The sequence below is a fragment of the Actinia tenebrosa genome, unplaced genomic scaffold (assembly GCF_029948245.1).
Source record: "Actinia tenebrosa isolate PJP-AT-01 unplaced genomic scaffold, QUT_ActTen_1.0 PGA_scaffold8__29_contigs__length_14323225, whole genome shotgun sequence".
Taxonomy (NCBI): Eukaryota; Metazoa; Cnidaria; class Anthozoa; order Actiniaria; family Actiniidae; genus Actinia; species Actinia tenebrosa.
The window spans coordinates 13,554,303-13,575,124 of NW_028292585.1; the positions used below are offsets into that span (position 1 = coordinate 13,554,303).

A 20,822-nucleotide genomic window follows, 5' to 3' on the forward strand; every position below is an offset into this window, starting at 1 on the left:
AACTCTCTAAGATAAATTTTAAAGTAGATGTTTTGAGAAAACAACCCAGACACTACTGATTTTCGAGCCATGAATTGTTTTGTGTGAACTGAACTTCATTTTTTATTTTTATTTTTTCAAAGACTTGTCAAGATGGTAATATTCAATATGATTTCAGTATCGTTTTTAATTTTTAAAGAATTCTGTGTGAAAGATTTTAATATAGATGCATAGACCATATGAAAAACGATTGTAAGACTGGGAACAAGCACCACGACAATTAATGATTTCAAAAATATATTTTCATTACAAGGAAAGACCATGTCTATGTTTAGTAATTTCTCTCGGAAACAATTTTTTTTCTTCATATATGTTAAATCCCTGAAGAGTTATAAGTATTTGAAATGTACCGAAAAGATAGCGAGGCCCTTAGGCCCTTGGTCGTGTCTCCATGCAGGCAAACCTTTCAAATTTCAAACAGCTGTAGCTTTTTATCTTTTAATGTTATTAGACAGCAGAAATTTTGGAAGATCACTAATTTTGATATGAATCCTCTTTCTAATGAAAGCATTGTTGTCTTCTATAGCTGATGAACTAAGGTGCTTCAAGACACGCACTTTTTCATATGGTCTCGATATTATTTCTGCTAGTCAGCTCATCCTATGATATTAGATTAAAATTATTAAACTGAATCAAAAATCTAGCACGAGCAACTGAAGCTCTCTGGAATAAAGCGTTGAAAATTCCATTAAACCTTACAGTAATTTCTACCGAATTTTCTTATTACTGATAGATTGCAAACATTGCTAAGAGAAAAACATGACGTCCATTGTGGTGCCGTTACTGACAATGGATGCTAATGAGAAATACTTTGTTAAATGGCACGAAAGTGTTAAGAGATGGCGTAAAGTGCAATCGAAGAATTGCGAATGGTATAATAGGAACAGACAACGTATAAAGCCATTAAGTTATTCCTATAGTAATAAATGTTTTTGGCGATCCGCGTGTTTGTACCATTAGTGCAGTTATCGTATGACTGTGAAAAGCTCAGTGCCGTAAGCGTGACGTGCCGTGACCGTGATGCTTTCTAGGATTTTAATTGGCTGATTTTTTTCACGCGCAATGTGATTGGTCTAAAAGTGCCATGATCTTGGCGTGACCGTGTCCGCGCCGTGTTTGTGCCGTGTTCCGGGTAGTTGATTGGATGGAGAGTAAATTCTCGTGCAATGTGATTGGTCTGGCGTATCCCTTGCCGTGTCACGTTCTTGTTCGTGCCGTGAATTTTTCACAGTCATGCGAAAACTGCACTATACATGAAGTACCATTCAACTTTAAAAAAAGATTTAAAAAAAAATAGCAGTGCCATTTCCACGAGAGTGGCTCTTCATCCATTGAGAGTGGCTCTTCATCCATTGAGAGTGGCTCTTCATCCATTGAGAGTGGCTCTTCATCCATTGAGAGTGGCTCTTCATCCATTGAGAGTGGCTCTTCATCCATTGAGAGTGGCTCTTCATCCATTGAGAGTGGCTCTTCATCTATTGAACTTCGCAGTCAAGTCTGAATCTTGAGACATCGAACGTGACCTATCAAATTTTGTTTACTAGCATCAAGTATTTTCTCTTGCTAGCATTTATGAGGTGCGCGATCTGATTGTTTGAGAGTTTGCAAAACCTGAAGACAACAAAACATGTTAAAACATTGGAAAATACGGCATCAATATCTTCATTTGCGAGGATATGGAAAATATGCTGGGATGTAGTTCGTATCAAAAACACGAGATTCTAATGTGTCTAAAATAAAGGAAATAGGCAAAATCAACTGGCTCTTCTACACCAAATGCTCCTTTTTTTTTTTTACCTTCAACTTACCCATGTCGCTGTGCATAGAGGTTCAAGTGGTACTTTGAATAATTCCCAGTGCAGTATTTATAAATTTAGAAAGCTCTTGATTCTGTTAATTAATTAATCTGCCGGTGCTTTAATTAAACTTAAACAAGAGGTCTCAAAAAGAACGGTTGTATTTAATCGGAAGGATATAGATCTGCATGGTATCGGTTAGAATTCTTGCTATTTTTTAACACTGCATTTGCTATTTTTATCCCCGCCGACTGACAACAACCTAAAAATAAAATATCTTAAAATATCTTGGATTCAGCTGAAAAGTTCCTAAGAATACTCTTTAAAGGTCCAATAATCACTGTATGAAGTGTTTTCTCGATATTCAGAACGAAAGTATGATATTTTTACGATTATTTTTTGGAATCTGTGACGTCATACACTCAACATCGAACATCACTCCATAATGAAATGTATAGTGGAGCGATGTACGATGTTGAGTGTATGACGTCACAGACTCCAAAAAAATAATCGTAAAAATATCATACTTTCGTCCTGAATATAGAGAAAACACTTCATACAGTGATTATTGAACCTTCAAAGAGTATTCTTAGGAAGTTTCAGATGAATCCAAGTTTGAGCGATTTTCGTCAGAGTAGCACTTTAAGGTGATTCGATCGTGCAATTTTTACTCGATGAGTTTCATTTTTCTTTAAAATTAAATGGCACGAAGATAGCTTTTTAGCACTAAGGATAGAACACCAAAATATATAAAAATGGGGTCACTGAATTCGTTTAGATGCTATAACTTTTTCAATATGTTTTCGAACCTAAAATACAACCTCTATCTGTACATATCTGAACTTTATTATCAAAGTAAGAATTTCAAATAATACATATTTAAAATCCCATAATTCGCGTTTTTCTTGTCTTTATGGGCATAAATCCACAACCGAAAGTCTAAGAACGGCGTATCTTCACCTTCCTACATTTTCTGAGTATGAAAATTTTGCCGATTTTGCTCGGAAATAGTACTTTTAGATAAACTGTTGCTTTAGTTACCCTAAATTTACAGTAAAAATATCAGGATAAGTCACCGAAATAGGTCATTAAATATTTGTCCGCCATATTGAAAAAGTTTTACCACAGGTAGCCCAACCAATAAAAATGATAAAAAGTGCGTGCGCAGAAATGATACGCACGAATGCATGATCGCTTCCTATTAATTTATAAAAACCGGTCATAAAACAAGAAAAGTCATCATCATCATCATCACCATTATCATTACCAGCATCATTATCATCAGCAGCAGCAACATCATCATCATCTTCATCACCATCAGGACTAAACGACAAAAGCACGACCAAACTGTGAACTGTGAGTGCACTCACTTTAATCAAATTAATCTTTTCAATAATCGATTCATCATGACCAATCTTGTGGCCATCCATCATATGATTGAAATTTAATCGCACTGAAAAGCAATTATCCAACTGATAATCTACCCACAAGTAATTGCCATTGACATTGATATGTCTTGGTATCAATCAACTAAATGAATCTCATTACCAGCCTACGTTGACAGGCAAACTCTGCCCGTCATGTGCTATCAACCAGAGTATTCTACTGCTTGGTATATCAGCTGCTAAGAATTCAACACTAGACCGAATCCCTGAAATTACTTCTATCGATAGCAACCTTCTTAGTCATAGCTCTAAAGGTAAGCTCAAAATAAAAATCGTAATAGCACGTTTGCATGGTGGCGTCATTAATATACCATACTTTCTTTTTTTCAGCTAATTAGCACCGATTGTCTTAATATTCTCATCAGGGAATACAGATTTGAATAAGAAAATTCGCTAATTATTTTGGTAGCTGTAGTAAAATGACGCCATCATGAGCAAACGAGAGGAAAAAAAATACAAAAAATTGTAACTGAAGCGGAACTCTCGGTCAGATGAAGTAAATGACAAAATACAAAAAGCTTGCCGTCTACGATTAACTAGTTCCCCCGGGCTTTAATTCAATTATTCTTACATACTTTAACCTGAGATTGAACGAAATTACTTCCTTCGGTTGTTTTATACGTTTATGCACTTGCCTCAAAGCGTATTTTAGTGTAATGGACTAAAAAAATCTGATCTGTTTTTGGTATGATTAAAGTCTCCCGCCAACACTGCGAAATAGTTTTTCTTGTATTTCACAATTAATATATGTCATTCTGTACTCGAGGACAGTTAGATTAAGAAGGATTTTATATTTTAAAATAAAGGAAATGTAAAGGGGAATTTAAAAGTCAAAGTTGATTAAGACTACAACTTGTTGTCGTCATGCAGTAGCCAAACACGCCGTCAAGGCCAAGGTATAGGTTGCTATTAATAGACGTCACTTCCGGTAATAGCTCTTTTTTTGATGTCTTATAGAATCCTGGAGGTTGTATTGATCTCTTGTTTTCTGGTTTCATGTCGTGAAAATAGTAAAATAAAATAGTTTGAAGACTTATTTGGATATGTTTTGACTTAGCATCCGCTAGTTGCCCCCCAGTCAACCGCTTGTTTGCCCCCCAGTCAACTCCAAAAAGTCACGTGATTCATAGTAAGCAATTCTTCAACTATTTTTAATCACCAAGATTTTTGCTGCCGCTAGTCAAAAATATGAAAGGTTTGAAATATGATAGGTTTGATCATCATTGACGGCAGCGAAAAACCACATTTCAGCGAGCAGCGAGCAGACACAGAGTTCGCATGTTTGTGAAAATTGCAGTAATAGATTTAGAAATCACGATTATGCGATAAGTTTCCAAGCGTTTAAGGGAACAAAATAATTTAAAAGCACAGTAAGATTTTAGTTTTAGAGTCAAAAAAGTCATGAACGAAAACGGAAAAACTTGGTGACAACATTGAGTGGCGCTTCGTTTATCAAGACTGTAACGATTGTATCCGAAAAACGACTTTATCTTCAATAAGTTTATATCAAGATTCTCAATATATCGATAAGGAAAACTTGGATTACGAGAGATTTCGAATGAATATATACAACTCGCAAAATTGATTTAGAAATTCATGTATTTAGGACAAAAATGAAGTATAAGTAAGACGTTTTTCCTTTAAAAACAGACATACTAAGTCTATCTAGAAAAGCATGCAAGAATGCATATCTTCACTAGATATGTAGAAGTGAATATAAACTCAATATTATTCTTTGCTTTGTAGGAGAAAAAATAGGATTTTCTAACACCTCAGAATACTGAAATTTTTTAGTATATTTTTCCACTTTGAATTCGATTTGATTTGATACTTTGAATTTGTAAGAGATTAAAACGGCTTTGTAAAACTCAAAAAGTTGACTTTTTTATATTTAAATTTTTATAGGAAATCTGATTGATTTGATGTTATGATTTTTCTCAAACGACTTTCCCTCAGTGAGCTTGTTCACTTTCTTAGTGCTATAAGTTCTCAAAAACAAACGAGAAAAAACGAGATCTTACAGCCAATAGGCCGCTATTGTTTATGGCCCAAATTCCATTTGCGAAAAAGCGGCAATTTCTATATAAGGCTGGTTTAGACTGTACGATTTTCGCCTACAACTATCGTATACAACACGCTCGCGCCATCCTGCAACTTGAGTCGTAGCGTGTAAATCAAGCCTACAACTCGCCTACGACAGACGCGAGCGTGTTGTATACGATAGTTGTAGGCGAAAATCGTACCGTCTAAACCGGCCTTAAGGATTTTAAAGCTAATCTAGTAATACACACTAACATTGGTGATGTTTTCGTTTGAACTCTCTTATAGTTTTTCACTTCTTAAAGGTTTTAAAGTAAAATTATTTACACTAAGTTTTCTTAGTACTTACCTGGAATTGACGATATAGTATTGATTCTATACCTGTATTCTCTCAAATGAAGATGAAGAGAGTTTTTCTAAAGAGTTATTTGATTATTCCTTCGAAGGTTCATTTCCTACGTATTCTTAGTCATCATTCTCCTCCTCATTCAGTTCTGTAGGATGTGCGAGTCTTGCTGTGCGAATAGAGACGAAAATTCAATAGATCAGAAAACTCGGTTATTTCGCTCCAGGAAACTAGATCTTCAGATAAAGACATGGGATTTTGAAACTAGAATAAATAAATATTGGCAATTAACCAATTTATATACCATTTAACATTCCTTTATATACTTAACAAAAAGATGTCCGCCATGGGCGAAAATGCTGTAAAGACAATCACAGTTCGCTTTTTCACATTATCGCCCACACTGACTCAAAAAACTTACTTTATTTTTATTCATTGCTTTAGATTTCGTTAGCAGTTTGTCATTTTATTGTTTTTAATCTGATATCGTTGATCTTTTTCTGAATTAGAGCCGATTTCTTTTCTCGTTGGAGGAAAATGTAACGTCATCTTGACTCTCAAATGGCTTCCCCCGTTAACCAATTAGAAAAGCTAGATTATCTATCCAATCACAGTGCTTAGTTTGGGAAGTCATTTGAGTGTCATGATAACTTTTTCTACTGACACAAAGTTTTCCTTGAACTAAAAAATTCAGGCGATGTTTAAAGCGCCTTTTAATCGCTTCTCACGCGAAATCGTACAACTTTCTATCGCCACAAAATAGAGTTTTGGTGAGCGTCAATCAGTAGTCCCTTTCACAGTTCCCTGCGCCATCTTGAAAGGTAGTACTAACCTTTTTTAACACCAAGGACAATTATTCGCATATCTCTATCACTGCAAGCTCACCGTTCGTCTCGCTTCGATGCAAAGGCACGGCTACCTTTCAAGATGGCACAGGGAACTGTGAAGGGGACTATTAGGGACCTTAAGCTGCAGGACGGCAACGTCGGCGAAATTGAGGCGCTTCAACCTTCTATTGTATTATTATTTCGTATTTAAAACGGGGATTCTTATTGAGTAAAATATTTAGAGTGAAATGACGTGTTTTGGGAACGCTTTACTTAAAAGGAAAATCAGCAAAGATAAGCTTTTGGCGTAGCCGTTCTCTTTAGTACGCTAAAAATAGGACATTTCACGTCTTACTTTCAGCATAAGACGGCAATGATGCATAGTATTTCGTACATTTCAACGAGTATCTATTGAATAGCGCAATTAGTGCTATTGTATGCTTGCCGTCGTCGTCGTCGTTGCCGTCCTGCAGCTTAAGGTCCCTATTAAAGTGATTCTATGACGTCGGAAAACACAAAGCTTTCATGGGCACGTGTCTTTGGAATGTCATGGAAACGCCTTGATTGACGTCCACCATAACCTTTCTCTGCAAATAAAATTGCACGATTTATTGAGTGTGCGAATGAAAAGCGCCTTAAAGAATTTTATTGTAAAATTCTTACCTAGATTACATTAATTCGTTTGGTGAAAAGCATTAGGTTTGCTCTGCTCAGAACAGACAAGAGCTCGAATTTACTTTTCACATTCCTGTTTTCATTTCTACTCTTCGTTTGCACGTTACGTCATCGCGGCCATGTTGGTGCCATTTATCAAAAGATTTCTCATTAGCATCCATTGCTAACGGTACCACAATGGCCGCCGTGTTTTTGTTTTTTAACTCTCTTGGGAATGCTTGCAACCCATCAACTGTGAAAGCAATACATGGTTTCCCCCTCAGACAATAGTGAACCAATCAACGTTAAATTCATTTCGCATTTTTATTCGTTTATGATGATATATATCTTAACATATATTTATATCAGTATACTGATATAATATAGTGTTTCTATTTGTCTATCTAAATATTATTGTTCACATGTTGATTCAGAACAAATTGAATTTTCGACTTCTCAAATCTTGAATGTCAGCGGTAATACGCACTAACACCTCGCCACGTGATATCTTTCAGACGCATTTTGGAATTCGTAAATAGTTTACCCAATATGGCGGCAAGTGATCACGTGACGTGTTATATCGCTCTTTCATAGACTTTCGCAACTCGAATAGAAAGTAATAGCAGGCTTAAATCGATAAATGAGTGAGAGGGGGGGGGGGGGGGAGGGGCAGTCCCCCCTCCCCCCCCAAAGAAAACCCTTTGCCCACTTCTACCCCGATATTTCTTATCTTTCAAAGCAAGAAAAACAGCAGCAAAAGCAGCAGCCACAATAACAACAAAATGCTCAATAGTCTATAATAGAAAAATAGTTTTAGGCTGATAATATTGAGTCTGGCAACCTGTGCGGTGCAGACGTTTTTGCCAAAACTAAGACTTCACTAGAGTTAAAAACTGGGACTGTATCATAAGTCGAAATTATTTTGGATGCGAGGCTAAAATTGAAATATAAGAGAAGTGACACAATCTCCATCGAGAAAAAAAGCAGGATTTCTTTTGAATTTCTTTGTATTCCCATGTTAGCATCGCATCGATCCGCGATACTTTTTTGAGAAGAAGGGTCCATTTGAAATATAAAAAGAGTATTTCATTATTATTTAGCCAACAATATACAATACAAGGAATTTATCGCACGTACAGAGATCGTCAGTTGGAGGCAGGGAAGGGAGGTTATTTTGACCCTCATTCCTTTACCCTTCGGTGCCCCATTACTCTCATATCTTCATATCTTCATATCTTCATGCACCCTCGCATTTTCACCTCTAAAACTGTTGCGCACAACATTGTCGGTTAAGGCCAAGCAGAAGAGCCGTTACGGGCATCAAATTTCTCAGCCAATGATACGCGTGATTCTTCAGTGTGCGACAGGTGTGTGTTTATTTCATAGTTTTTCTGCAGGAAAAGTTGTAACGCTGATCCTTTGAAAACACCATCGGCACAGTGTGTCCGAGCCTTTAATTTTTTTCCTTATTTCATGTTCCTGTCTCTTGTATTTCAAATCGATCTAAAGAATTGTTTTCAGAATTCATCAAATTGTCATTCTCCTCCGCTTCGCTTTCGTTCTCAGGCAGCTCAGGAGTTGCAGCAATCGAGCCGAGATGAAGTGAAAAATGCGCGGAACGCCGCGCGTATCGCGGGCGCGCCTCCTTCTCGCTCAAGTGATTTATATTATTCCCATCTTCTCCTATCGAACCTCTTTTATTTGAGTGATTTAGCATTGTCATCTCCGTAAGACCGGGCAAAGAGGTGCCATATCGCGACCTGGTGTAATTTTCTGGTGGGTTCCCTGTGCACAAGCTCTGATGCGGAGTACTGAGTTGGAGTGCTTTCAGAGCAGTGTCAACGACGTTCCGTTTTTGCCGAGCTGGAAGTTTTAACTTCACCTTAGCGTAGGAATTATACAATGAAAAATTACTGGCCACCACGGAAACTGGGAGCGCAATCATCAAGACTCCACTGATTGCACACACGCTCCCAATAAGTTTCCCTGACAACGTCCTTGGATGCATATCGCCGTATCCTACCGTCGTCATAGTAACCACAGCCCACCAAAACGAAGCAGGAATGCTGGTGAATAAAGTATCTTTCTCATCACGTTCCGCAAAGTAAGCGACACTCCCGTAAGTAATTACGAGTATCCCGAGAATGAACATTAGGAAGTACAGCTCCCGCGAACTCGCTTTTAAAGTCTGTGTAAAGACCTGCATTACGTAGGAAAATTTCAGCGGACGAAAAGTCCTCGTTAAACGCAGGACATAAAAGACGTTGAAATTCCTGATCGTCCGATTGTGTGGTAGAAGGACAGTCAAATAAAACGGAATGATTGCCATTAGATCAACCCAATTGTGCAGATCCTTTACAAAGTCCAATTTGTTCGGGCAGCAGATGAAGCGAAGAATAAGATCGACAGTGAACCACGTGACGGCCACCGCCTCGATTATAAAGAGACCGGCGTAGTGGGCCGAAGATTGATCCTTGAAGAACTCCAGCGTTGAAAGACAAAACTTGGCAACCACAGCTACACTGAAGAGCAACGAAATGAAACCAATGATCTAAAAAAAACGAAGAATAATAATAACATCAATACTGGCTGGACGCACCGGTTTTCAAGTGTGCGGGAAACATACGGTACTGCATGATTTGCAGCAGGTACATGGAACGACATGCTGTCACATTGACATGGCTTCCCATAGGAATGGTTTTCTTATGAATGGGAAACATACTGTACTGACTTACAGTACATGCATACACGGTACGACATGCCGCGTAACATTGAAAAGCTTCCCATAAGAAAGGTTTTCGTACTGACTTAAAGCACGTACACGGTACGACATGCCGTAACATTGAAATGGCTTCCCATAAGAAAGGTTTGGTTTTCGTATGAGTGGGAAAGGCAGGGTACTGACTTACAGCACGTACACGGTACGACATGCTGTAACATTGACATGGCTTCCCATAGGAATGGTTTTCGTATGAATGGGAAACATACGGTACTGACTTACAGCACGTACACGGTACAACATACCGCGTAACATTGAAATGGTTTCCCATTGTCTTCTACTAATTCACAAATGAAAACGCGTAGTTTACGGCTTTACGATAAGATATGACACTATGTCTACGAATTTGACTTGCCATTTCCCACTCATACGAACGTCACTTTAATAATGTAAGTTTTATCAACAGTTGTAATTTAATTGATTAAATATTCTGATGATATTTCTATGATGTCGGAATAAATTACGAAGCAAATAAAATAGGTATAAGCAGTAACATTTCCACTCGAGTTGCGCAAATGGTACTTCTTTTCATTCAAAAATAATTTCATGAAAGCATTATCATATGGCCGCACATGCATATAAACTGCTGTAATATGAAAAAGTACATATAATTAAAAAAGTACAAATACATGTCTCCCCTTTTACAGCCCAAAAACGTGCATTGATTTCCGCATCATTTCTTAAGCAATGTTCTTTTTTCAATAATTCAAAACTTTTTTTTAGAGCTTTATGAAGTTATGTGTCTTAAGATGAGTACTTGACAGTAATTCAAAGTGGCTTCATTGATGAAATTCGATCCAAACGCGTCCAAATACTAGTCAGTAACGCATACAATATTCTTCAATGCGAGGCTTCGTGACAGGAGAAAAGAATGAATTTAATTTAGCACGTAGTCTCGCGCGTATCTTTGTGCGTGACAAGCGAAGCGTGGTTGTGCCACACGACGGAGTCGTTATTGAAACAGATTTCTTTTCTTTAACAGCGTCTCTTTATCTTTAGTCCTGATTCCCTTATGCTATTTTAGCGCATTGATTTTCATTTCTCTGATTTAAAATTATTAATCCAAATGACATAATAAAAATATCTCAGATATATTTTGGTAATAAGGTTTTTCTGGTACTTTACAATAGTTTCTCTACAGCTCAGATAGTAAGTAAAGTAGGTAGTACGGAACAATACGATTTGAATACAATGCCACGGGTTTTGGTTGAATGGCTGAATATTTTAACGCACAACTGACGCTAAGGCTGAGCAAAAGATAACGGGAAACTGGAGTACAGGTTGCTATCAATAGATGTCACTTCCGGTAATAGTTGCGTTTTTAAATGGCTTGTAGAATCTTGGAGGTTGTTTTGATCTCTTGTTTTCTGGTTTCATGTCGTAGAAACAGTCAAATACAATAGTTTGAGGACTTATTTTGACACGTTTTGACTTAGCATCCGCTAGTTGCCCCCCAGTCAACCGCTTGTTTGCCCCCCAGTCAACTCCAAAAAGTCACATGATTGATAGTAAGCAATTAGGAAATACTTTTTTGGTTTTATTATAAGCTATCTCAGTTATGCGTTTTTCATGGAAAGCTTATGGTACAGTATATTCCGGGATGATAATAGCTATAACGGTCCAATATTTCAGGGCCAATATGTCTAAGAATAAAAAAGAATATTCGCAACGTCCTTTGCCAAACAATACAAATTACGGATATGTTCTTGGCTTATGGCGAACGAACGGCCAAAGACGTGTATAAACCTCTTGATTTTAAAGCCCCCTTCGAGGCAGCGAACGAACCGATTATAATGATCAACCACGAAATGAATGAAAAGCTTAGTGAGGAGATATCAACGCCAACGAAGACAAATAAACCCATTTCCTTCTGAGAGCATTTCTTTATCACTTCTGTCATTAAGTACTCTCTCGTTAGAAGAATGCTGATTTCAATACCACTCAACGGGATTACGAACAATGCTTCAAAAGGAAATAGAAAATACTGATATGCTAGCATAGCTGGGAATATTGCAAATCTCGTAGGAAAATCTCAACAGATTATGGAATAAATGTCGTAGTTATAAGATTTTGGAACTAACCAAATTTGGAATCAAAGAGGTGATTCGAAGATAAGAGATATTCAGTCCTGTGTTAGCTGATGAAAAATCGACGGCTGATTGTCTTGGAGATTATTAGGCACGTTGGAAGAGAATACCGAGAGTGGAAAGAGAAGTGAATAAGATAGGATGAAAAAAGAATGAAAACTAAAAGCAAATGCATGGAAAGAAAAGGAAAATAAAAGAACGTCAAAGAATATAAAATTCGGAGATTGCTAGTGTTGATTAAATATACACGGCCATTCTCATAATGGCTGATGAGCGCACGAAAATGAGGCCACCCAGTTATCTTAAAGGCTGAGCAAGGCTGGTCATTCAAAATACATAGGTGGATAGCACAAATACAGGTCAAAACAATCGGTCAATTTGCTAACCTTTCGCTTTAGATGTGCTTGTATATCTTTTATTGTGAACTAATTACTGGGTGACCTCGTTTTCGTGCACTTGTGGACTTATGAGAACGGCGTAGACACGAGTATGCAAATTAGTCAAAACATATGTAAACTTGACTTTCAAACATGCCTAGTAAATTGGACTTCACAAAATGCCAAAACTTAGTGTTGATGCTCGAAGCTTAGGGCTAATTCTGTCATATTGTGTTTGTTAAAACAGTATCTTGGTCTGACAAAAGTATACTCTCGAACTTTTTTGTATACTTGGAGAAAACAAACATTTATTTTCTCACTCAAACTCTTCAAAATTCTTAGAAAACGTGCTAAAATGCACGCATGCGCAAACGTTTTTCTCTAGTGTCAACGCAATCTCGTACCCAGAGCCTGCGTTTCTTCTGGCCTGCCGCGAAGAACGAGGGCTCTGGCATAATCCATATTTTGGCGCATGCGCAATTTTCGGAAAGTGAGATATAAACGATCAAAATAAGCAAAGAAAAAATTAAATCGAATTAAAAATCAAAGTTAAAATCATAGTACAGATTAGAAATTGGGGGAAAAAATATTTCTAATTTTTGGCAAGTCTTTGAACGCGTGCGCTGTTATACCGGAAGTCCAAGAAATGGATTATGCCAGAGCCCTCGTTCTTCGCCGCAGGCCAGAAGAAATGCAGGCTCTGGGTACGAGATTGGTGTCAACGGCGTATGCTTTCTCATGTATCTAACTATCATAAGCCATTCCCAAGAGTAATATTTCTTTCTCTACTCACTACACTGAATGGGGGGCCAAAACTGGGTAAATATAGATCGAACTCGAGCAAACTAGTATCTTATTGGAAATATATCTTCCAGATCTTCCAACAAGCTAAAATAAACACTTTTAACTTGTTTAACAGGTGAAATAACGTCTCATTGACGTTCAGTGCACTGACCATAAGGACGATTAGACGTTATCGTACCACAGGCGCGTTTTTGTGGAGACTCGTACTTCCTCATTCAAAACTGATTTAATGAAAAGGAGACGTGGAACGCGTCTATCTCAGTCTATCTCAAAATAAAATGATACCCGAGGCTCAATGAAAGAAGAAAGTTTTTTTTATGGAACGATTGAATTAACGAAGTACATCTGATACACCGACTTCAAAAAAAATTATCGGAGTTCGCAAAGGCGAACAAGGCGACGGATCATTACGAGACGGAAAGGAATTATGGGTATGATTCAACTAAACCCGTATGATGGTTTTGTCGACTACGAACATCACTGGATATCTCAACACGGTCTTTAACCTCCTTGTTCCTGACGAAAATATTAATAACGCCAGTCATTCCAACTATTCTTGGAATCTGGAATAATCAGATATCTCCTATTGGTTGTCACCAGCCTATCACCTTTGGCTCTGATAACCATTTTTGAAGTGGGGTATATTTTTATTTGAATGAAATTGTCGTTGCAAAGCCTGCGGAAACGTGGAGTAATTCTAGTTAGATTATAGTTTTGCGATAATAAATTCGAAGCCAGATTTTGGGGTACTACATTCCGAGGTGGTTATTAGGTTTGGCCTTTTTCTGCTCTTCCCTCTTCCTTCTTGCTCAAACTATTCTTATTCATTTGCCTCTAAAATAAAAATATTGTTATTTTTTGTCTTAAATTTTTACAGCGAAATCACGGAAAGCAACGGACGATGCCGAGACAAGTTTCAACACGCTAGCCTTTTTCTTGACGAAAACCTTTCGCGGATTGATAATTAATGATGTTGTTTGAAAGAACATCAGTAGCTTTAAATGAAATTGTCTCGCGTAAAAATGTGTCGGATAATTAGCTTAGCAATTATCATGGTGAAAAGGTAAGCTATGAGATGATTACTGGTTCGTACGGTAGCCCATTAGGGATATGTACCGGCAAGTTAGACGAGTTGCTACAAATAAGGAATGAGTCGCTGCATATTAGACGAGTTGCTATAAATAGAACAGTTTTCGCATGACTGTAAAGGTTAGTGCCATAAGCATGCCGTGCCGTAACCTTGATGTTTTCTAGAATATTAATTAGTTGATTTCTCGCGCAATTCAGTTGTTGATTGGTCTGGCGGTGCCGTGACATGTCCGTGTCCGCGCCGTGTTCACCAAGCCGTGTTCCGGGCATTTGATTGGATGAAGAATAAATTATCGACCAATGTGATTGGTCTGGCGTATCCCTTGCCGTATCACGACCGTGTTCATGCCGTGAGCTTTTCACAGTCATACGAAAACTGCTCTAAGAAACGAGTTGCTGCAAATAGGAAACACGTTTCTTTTATGTAGCAACTCTTCTAACGTGCAGCAACTCGTTTTTTATGTAGCAACTCGTCTAACTTGCTATATGTTACTTATGGGCCACCGTGGGTTCGTCTAGCCGGTTCCTGATTATTTAATTTTTGACCAGGAATTTTTTCTCGAAAGTTCCAGTCAAATACTCTGAATTTCCAGTCAAGGACTCCACTAATAAAAAATGCGATGTCGAAATCTATAGCCCAATATGGCGGCTATGACGTCACAAATAAGCCAAATTGCTAAAAAACGACGTGTCCTCAACTGATTAAAAGGGCTCGTGTTTGTGTTTTTATAGTTTTATACAAAGCATAACAGCAAGTATGTCGCAACTTTATGGTAATGCCATTCGCCATCTGCTTTGTCAAACTGTTCGTCCCGGCGCTCATCAGTAGATAAGGCTATTCGTTAGTAATTCTTATTCTGGATAAATTGGTGACTATGGGAAAATGTCTTTCTTTTTTTATCGAGATGTCGCCTTAACTTCTCAATAGCAAGGTTTGTTTATACGAACGTTTTCCCCCCTAATGAAAAGTCCCGATTTTATCACCAATAATGAGAAGACCATTTTGTATTCTTGTTTGTATGCTTACAGCACTTGAAAAAGAGTTTTTATGATGAATATATTAACATGTTAAGTGTACACCTATTTTAAAAAACGCTGTCATCGCCAAAGGCGATAGGCGATAGCTCATTCCGACATGGAAATGGTTTCGTTGAATACAAAGAACATTGAATCAGTCTCAACACTAAGGTTCATGTTCTTGACAAGAATAAGAAGCAGAAACACAAGTCATTCCAGCTATTCTTGGATCTTGGAATGACCTATCTCCTATTGCTTTTCACCTATTGCCACCTTCTTTGGCGATGACAATGTTTATTGAAATAGGTGTATAAGCCTGTTGATTCTCTCAGAACCAACAACAATATAACGATTTGATGCATATGGAGAAAGGTGCTAAAAAATTAGCGAAACTTAATCTAGCTGCTTATAGTTAAAATAATGTCTATTGTACGTCAGGAAAAGAATGAAGAAAATGAAGAAAGAAAGAAAGCATGGAAGGAAGAAAGAAGAAAATAAGATAAGAAAGAAAGAATTAAGGAAATACCCAACAAGAAAGTTGAATTAGATTCGATGAAATGTAGAAAGAAAAAAAGGAAGGAAAAAAGAAAAAAAGGAGAAAAAGAAAATAAATTAAAACCTTGTATTTTTCGAAAACTACAACATTTGCTATAATAACCCATAATTCCTCGCGGCACCACGTGACACCACGTGACACCACACCTTTGGCGATGCCAAGCGACTCCAAACCACACACGGAAAGAAGAGTTTCAGAATTAAAAGATTAAGATATAACTTTCTATTATTAAAATCTACGTAGAAGCCACTTGGCGTTTCTTTAGCAACACATTTTTCATTAGATACAAGGGAAAAAGCAATTTCATGTAAGAGTTGATTGTTTGAGAGGACCCCATTTGACGGAAGCGGCGAATTTCACCGCATACCATAACTTCCGCTTCAGAAAGTGTAGACTTATCTTTATTCATGTTAGAATCTCTCGTCAACGTGATAGAATAATCTATTTTTATTTGACAGATTGATTCCTAATGGAACAATTTACTTGAGATACTCTTTTCGCTCTGAGTCAGACGCTGCTCCGTTTCCTTCGCTCACAGAATGTCATCATTATAATGAGGAATTTAGGATGAAGTATAATTCGTCTCAAAATAATCATGAATTCTGATATATATTTTATCTCGAGGCATATAAAAATGTAATATATCGGAGTTCTTTTGGGTTTTTGATTGCTCTGACTGTCGCAATAATACATAATAAAATATCGAAGGATAGAAGCAATTTTTTATCTCTTGAAACTTGCTTTTATTTCGACACGTTCTTCATGATATTTGTGGAGAACAAACGACTGAATCGAGCGATTTCTTGCCCTTTAGGTTTGAATAAACATTCCCATGTTCGACGAAAAGTTACTCTCTTCTGAAGAACTAAGCTATAAGAAAGCAGAAAAATAGCTTTTTAATTACTCCTAAATATATTGAATTCCACCTAGAACAATTATCCAAAACCTAGTTGTTTATATAACTGAGACAAAACGGTATGCAAACAAATCTTAAAAGAATAATGATCTGTTGAAAAAGAGTTCTTTCGAGAATGACTTGTTCAGTGGCCGAATAACAAATGTTCATTTGCTTGAATTCTTTTAGTTTCTGAAATTTAAAGCCAAGGAAAACATTTGAACTAAAATACACCGAAAAATGAAAGTCAAATTGTATGAAGCTAGTACTATTTTTGTTAGCTTCAAAACTGTTACACTAAATTCGTACTTTTTTGAACAAAAATACAAAATTTTGTACTAAAAAAATGTAAATTTAACTGTGAGTAGATTAGTGTGTAGATCAGACAAATGGGTTTTCTTAATTCAAATTCGAGAGGGAATAAAAACAAAATTTACTCAACTATTTCAGTGCATTAATGCAACAATGAAACAGCTGGTTTTGAAACCCACAAGGAAAATTAAGGAAAGAAAAATTCGTTGTGAAGTCGCTGTAAAAATTTAAGCTCAAAATAATTTGAAAATGTCAAAGTTCAACAATAGACGCTTCCTTGAATATCGGATGGCGACATTCTGTACTTTAGCCGTTTCCATGGAAGACCATAAGAATTATAAATTACTTTTTAAGGAATTATTATCTTTTTCTTAGGGTCTTTTCCCTTCTTTTTCAGCCACTGTTAAAGCTCCAATCTCCTAAGTCAATATATGATCACCAATATTTTTCGCCAATTTACCCTAAACGAAAGAAAAGGCGGGAAAAATGATGACGATGATTTTCGTCTTTGCCAATGGAAACAAACTATCAGTAAATTTAATAGCGGCTAAACAAACGAAGTGACGGTCATGTCATCGCGATGTTTGGTATCAATAGACTCCTTTGGTAGTGTGTTTTCTAATTTTAAAATGCAAGACGCTAAATCCGTCGTATTTCATACCTTGGAACTGTATTTACTTAAATCAATACTCTTCAAGTCGAGTTAGTTAGATTAAGAGAACGAAAAGAATTGACTTAATTTTTCTTAAAGAAAGGTGTTTTTCATGCAAAAGTCGTGTTTTTCGACACGTTTAATTGAACACTGAAACGGATGGCAGCAGGCGTAAAATTACAAGAAAAATTGTTTAAAATATGTAATAAAATGAAATGTAGTCGTTAGCTATAAACTCACTCACTTATCGAGTTTTAATGACTTAAGTCGAGATAAAAATTTACTCCGAACCAACAGTATTAGAGATTTTTTCCCAGAGAAAAACATCTAAACGCCTGAATAGATAATCCTTGTAGTAATGGATTGAAAAAAAATAGCCGGTCTGGGTGATTTAAACGCATAAAATTACAAAAACCGACAGACCGGTTAGGAATTTCTTAATTGAACCAGTACCTAATGCGTGTGGTTTAAGATACAAGAATATAACACTAGTAATGTGGTCAGGATCACACGGCCATTCTTCTATTTTAAGTTTCAAGGACTTATTATGATTACTATTTGGAAAATTTTGGTTGGATCGAATTAATTTTGTTCTTCATTTCGCAAATAAAAGAACAAATATAATCATTTAATAGAATTTTCTACTTCTTATCCTGAAATTTCTCCGCCTAACGTTACTACTATGTCATTACGTCTTGTGTATTCTGAATACGACCCAACATTTGTACAATGTGTATTGAAATAATTGTCTAAAAACAACATGACTCACCCTTGCGAGCTTCGAGGAGTAGGGGTCATCCAACGTCCTCCATATTCGCTTCTTAAGGATTTTAAATTTTGTTTTCGATTTTGAAGAGATACTCCGTGTATTTTGGTAGAATTCCCCACTGCTGAGTATATCTCGATCAGCTGTGTCATCCTCATCATCCGTTGTATCTTCTTGCTCCTCAATTTTTATTTTCGTAAACCCACGAAGCTTCTCTTCTGCGTCTCTATGTTCGTCGTATTTAGCCCAACAACAAGTCTCAATTTGCTTTTCGTCGATTCCCCAAAATATTAACTCTTCTTCAAAAAGAGGTCCACAGACTTCACGGGGGCAATGCAGTTTACCAGTTCTGTAGTAATTTAAAATGTGCGTAAATACATTCGGGTTTCTATCAAAGAAATACTCTCTTCTCTGGCCTAAGGTCCGCGGTTCTTTTAAACATCGTTCTGCGACCCATGTTAGTCTTGTATCTGGAACGCTTGCAAGTGTACTCACATACGTTTCGTGTTTCTGGCCACCAACGTTTAAAGTTATTCGTAACTCACCAGGGTTGGTGTCAGCATCGAAAAGTTTTGAACGGGAGCGAGACATTTTTTTTGGACGAAAAACCGCTTGAATGAACACTTCTCTAGTGAATTGTTCACTTAGAAATCACAAAATGAATTGATTACGGTATTAAAATTCAGTAATGATGCGCGATATTTAGTCCATGAACGCGTGAGTGATCTGGTCACTATTTCGATTATAACCCTCTGCACTGAAAACAATAGATCTGGCGAACACCGTCTCAAGCCAGAAAGATTCCGTGTTTTTTGAGAGTGCGCACCTTCCACAGTGTTAAGTGATCTTGGTATTTCAAAAAACGGGTTTCAATTCAACTTTAGAGCTTTAAAACAAACAATCTTAAATGGATAATTCACATCCTTGGCGGGTAGTTTCAGCGCTTGCTCATTCATTTTGGGCTCATCAGACCATTTTCATGACTCACTATTATCAGCCTTAACATGTGCGCAAGATAATTTATGAAGTGTTGAGGGAGCTATTGAATCTTAGCAATCCAATATAATTTGTGGAGAAATTAGCACGCGTTTGTTTTCTTGATAGCTAAATCAACGGGTGAAGTTCATAATAGGAACATAAACACCTTAAAATGAAGAATTTGCACAAAAGTTGTTTTGACTGGAAAGAAAAGTTAAATAGCTGGGCGCTAGCTGAGGCGATAATTACATCATGAAATGCTCTCCTGGCTGATTGCTTGAGTCACTAGGAGCGGAATTCTACCCAAATTTGCATAATATTTTTTTATAATTTATTACTGTTGGATGTATCGTAGCAACCAATGCAGTAGTCAAAGTCTTAATGTCAAATGTTTGATTTGTTTTTGGTCAAAAAAACACGTAACAAGCAGAATTCTTCCAATTTGTTCTCGTTACGATCTAAATGACAAACAGAGAGGGCTATATGTTTGCTTTTCGCGTTTTCATTGACGTTTACTCTGGATATTAGCAAGTCAATCACTCAAGTTTCAATCTACGATCTTTATAAATTAATCTAGGGATTTGCAATGATTTGTCCTTAAGTAAAAATAACACGCTGAGGATATTTCTAATCATCACTTAATTTAATATATATTTATACAGAAAGGAGGGACTCTCTTTTAATAGACTATAAAATAAGCGGTCTTGAGGGAAAATAGGGAAAATTCCAATCTCGTGGGAATAACCAATTGTTTATAAAACGCAAAAGGCAAAACTCTTAGAGTCAGAGTTTATCATATTTTCAGTTTTATCTCCTTCGGCATCGTGGAGGCAAAGGGCGGCTTTGATCTGCACTTCTATACTTGACAACGCTTGCTTATCTGCCTCATAAATGTTAGAATCCTTACTCGTAGCTATAGATATCTCCGAGAAAACATATCGGCTTTACTCCGGCTTGTCTTGAAAAGATTTTCAAAAGAATTCTATGAATCAAACAGGTAAAAATGGGAACAGCATTGTAGCTAAGAGTGGTCTCTCTTAGACCATTAAGAGCTTTGTCTTTTTATCTTCACTTTTCTAATCGCATCGTCTCTATTAAGCACGATATCACAAGGGAGTCATCACTAACTTATGATTAATAGAGAAGTCTTCCAAGATTTGGTCTTATTTGGCATCTTTCCCGTTCGTTATCTTGCAAGGAAAGGAATCTATATAAAGTCAAAAATAGGGAATCCAGTAGCGTAGGAAATAATGATAGTCGCCTCGTTTTCTGACCAAATCCGGCTGCAGAAACATGACTTAATTATTAGAATGAATAATTAACATTTTTTTAAACCAATCAAAGAATATACATTTTACATGTA

At 36.8% G+C, this 20,822-nt stretch overlaps 2 protein-coding genes across 2 annotated transcripts in view; one reads left to right on the forward strand and one right to left on the reverse strand.

Annotated features, from left to right (window-relative positions):
* The window catches only part of LOC116292374 (ribosome biogenesis protein NOP53), a 38,535-nt gene extending 37,145 nt beyond the window's left edge, over positions 1-1,390 (forward strand). The window contains exon 15 of the transcript XR_016121848.1: positions 1,337-1,390. The gene's annotated coding sequence lies outside the window, so the exon portion shown is untranslated. The remainder of the gene's footprint in view (positions 1-1,336) is intronic.
* A 6,451-nt stretch (positions 1,391-7,841) lies between these two features.
* LOC116292373 (voltage-gated potassium channel KCNC1) lies at positions 7,842-19,555 on the reverse strand. Its single transcript, XM_031699678.2, has 2 exons — positions 18,485-19,555; positions 7,842-9,698 (listed from the first exon to the last, which is right to left on the reverse strand). Exons 1-2 carry the CDS (start codon positions 19,070-19,072, stop codon positions 8,619-8,621), a joined length of 1,668 nt encoding a protein of 555 aa, XP_031555538.2. The 5' UTR covers positions 19,073-19,555; the 3' UTR covers positions 7,842-8,618.
* Between the last annotated feature and the right edge of the window lie 1,267 nt (positions 19,556-20,822).